The sequence below is a fragment of the Oncorhynchus tshawytscha genome, unplaced genomic scaffold (genome assembly GCF_018296145.1).
Source record: "Oncorhynchus tshawytscha isolate Ot180627B unplaced genomic scaffold, Otsh_v2.0 Un_contig_9458_pilon_pilon, whole genome shotgun sequence".
NCBI lineage: Eukaryota > Metazoa > Chordata > Actinopteri > Salmoniformes > Salmonidae > Oncorhynchus > Oncorhynchus tshawytscha.
This window is the reverse complement of record NW_024608900.1, coordinates 60,760-62,500: the sequence shown is the minus strand read 5'-3', so window position 1 is coordinate 62,500 and position 1,741 is coordinate 60,760. Positions and strand designations below refer to the sequence as shown.

The 1,741-nt window shown below is 51.5% G+C and overlaps 1 protein-coding gene across 1 annotated transcript in view; it reads left to right on the top strand.

The window, feature by feature from the left end:
* Positions 1-493, top strand: part of LOC112236121 (oxysterol-binding protein-related protein 10-like) — a 13,958-nt gene extending 13,465 nt beyond the window's left edge. Inside the window, exons 4-5 of the mRNA XM_042313833.1 lie at positions 31-184; positions 441-493. Of these exons, the coding sequence (XP_042169767.1) occupies positions 31-184; positions 441-485 (199 nt within the window). The 3' untranslated portion in view covers positions 486-493. The remainder of the gene's footprint in view (positions 1-30; positions 185-440) is intronic.
* The last annotated feature ends 1,248 nt before the right edge of the window (positions 494-1,741 follow it).

The window sequence follows — 1,741 nt, the reverse complement described above, 5'->3', positions numbered from 1 at the left end:
CAGTAATAATGGTATAGTGTCCCTCTACAGGCGTCTGTGGCAGCATGTCACCTCAGCTCTGAGATCAGGAAACATTGACTCTGCTACAGAGCACAAACACTGTCTGGAGGAGAGGCAGAGAGCAGAGGGCCGACAGAGAGCTGCCTCCAACACACCCTGGACACCCAAGTACTTCATCAAGGAGGTGAGGAACTAGGACCTGAACGGTTCACTTTGACCTCTGACATTACCTCAAACTTTGAGTCAGATTCCCTGGTCTTGTCTTTAATGTACTGTATGTCATCCTCTCAAAAAACTCCCTCTCTCGCTCTCTGTCTGTCTCTCACTCTCTCTTTGTCTCTCTCGCTCTCTGTCTCTCTCTCTCGCTCTCTGCCTCTCTGTCTCTCTCTCTCGCTCTCTGCCTCTCTGTCTCTCTCTCTCTCTGTCTCTCTTTCTCTCAGGGCGAGGGCTGGGTGTATCACAACCCCTTGTGGAAGACCCACTGACGAGGGGGTTAGGGGCCTCGGGGGTCAGGGGCAACGTGCCAGCTGCCAATCACAGCACAGCGAGCGGCCCGCTGGTGGTCATGGCAACACACAGGGGACCAGCTAGCCGGGCCGCTAGAGAGTAGAGGAAATACACAAGGGGCCTGTGTTCCAATTGGAACCCTATTCTCTATATAGACAGACAACTGCAGAAAGAGTGCACTACATAGGGAATAGGGTGCTAATTTTCAGATTTGCCCAACGGATTGTCTTGAATGAGGAGCTTGTGTCTCAGTCATTCAATAAGAATGAGAGGTGCCAAAGACTCTCAAGAGGGACAGGAACTACAGTCAAGACAGCAAAAGCTCACTGAAACTCGGCGGCCATTTTGGAGACGGACCGGGTCGAACCAGGAAGAGGTTGGTTAGGGACAGAAGATGAGCATGATCGTTGGTGGTCAAAGATAGCTGAACAATTATGTAGCTTTTTTTAATATACAGTAGAATCTAAATACCAGAAGAATATATTATATTCACATGCTTCTTCCTTCACTTTTAATTGGTTTGCACAGGTACTGTAGCTGTCTCCACTGTTATTACCCAGTAGGCCACAGGAGGGGTTGTCCTTCCAGCTGTCTCCACTGTTGTTACCCAGTAGGCCACAGGAGGGGTTGTCCTTCCAGCTGTCTCCACTGTTATTACCCAGTAGGCCACAGGAGGGGTTGTCCTTCCAGCTGTCTCCACTGTTATTACCCAGTAGGCCACAGGAGGGGTTGTCCTTCCAGCTGTCTCCTCTGTTATTACCCAGTAGGCCACAGGAGGGGTTGTCCTTCCAGCTGTCTCCTCTGTTATTACCCAGTAGGCCACAGGAGGGGTTGTCCTTCCAGCTGTCTCCTCTGTTATTACCCAGTAGGCCACAGGAGGGGTTGTCCTTCCAGCTGTCTCCTCTGTTATTACCCAGTAGGCCACAGGAGAGGTTGTCCTTCCAGCTGTCTCCTCTGTTATTACCCAGTAGGCCACAGGAGGGGTTGTCCTTCCAGCTGTCTCCTCTGTTATTACCCAGTAGGCCACAGGAGGGGTTGTCCTTCCAGCTGTCTCCTCTGTTATTACCCAGTAGGCCACAGGAGGGGTTGTCCTTCCAGCTGTCTCCTCTGTTATTACCCAGTAGGCCACAGGAGGGGTTGTCCTTCCAGCTGTCTCCACTGTTATTACCCAGTAGGCCACAGGAGGGGTTGTCCTTCCAGCTGTCTCCACTGTTATTACCCAGTAGGCCACAGG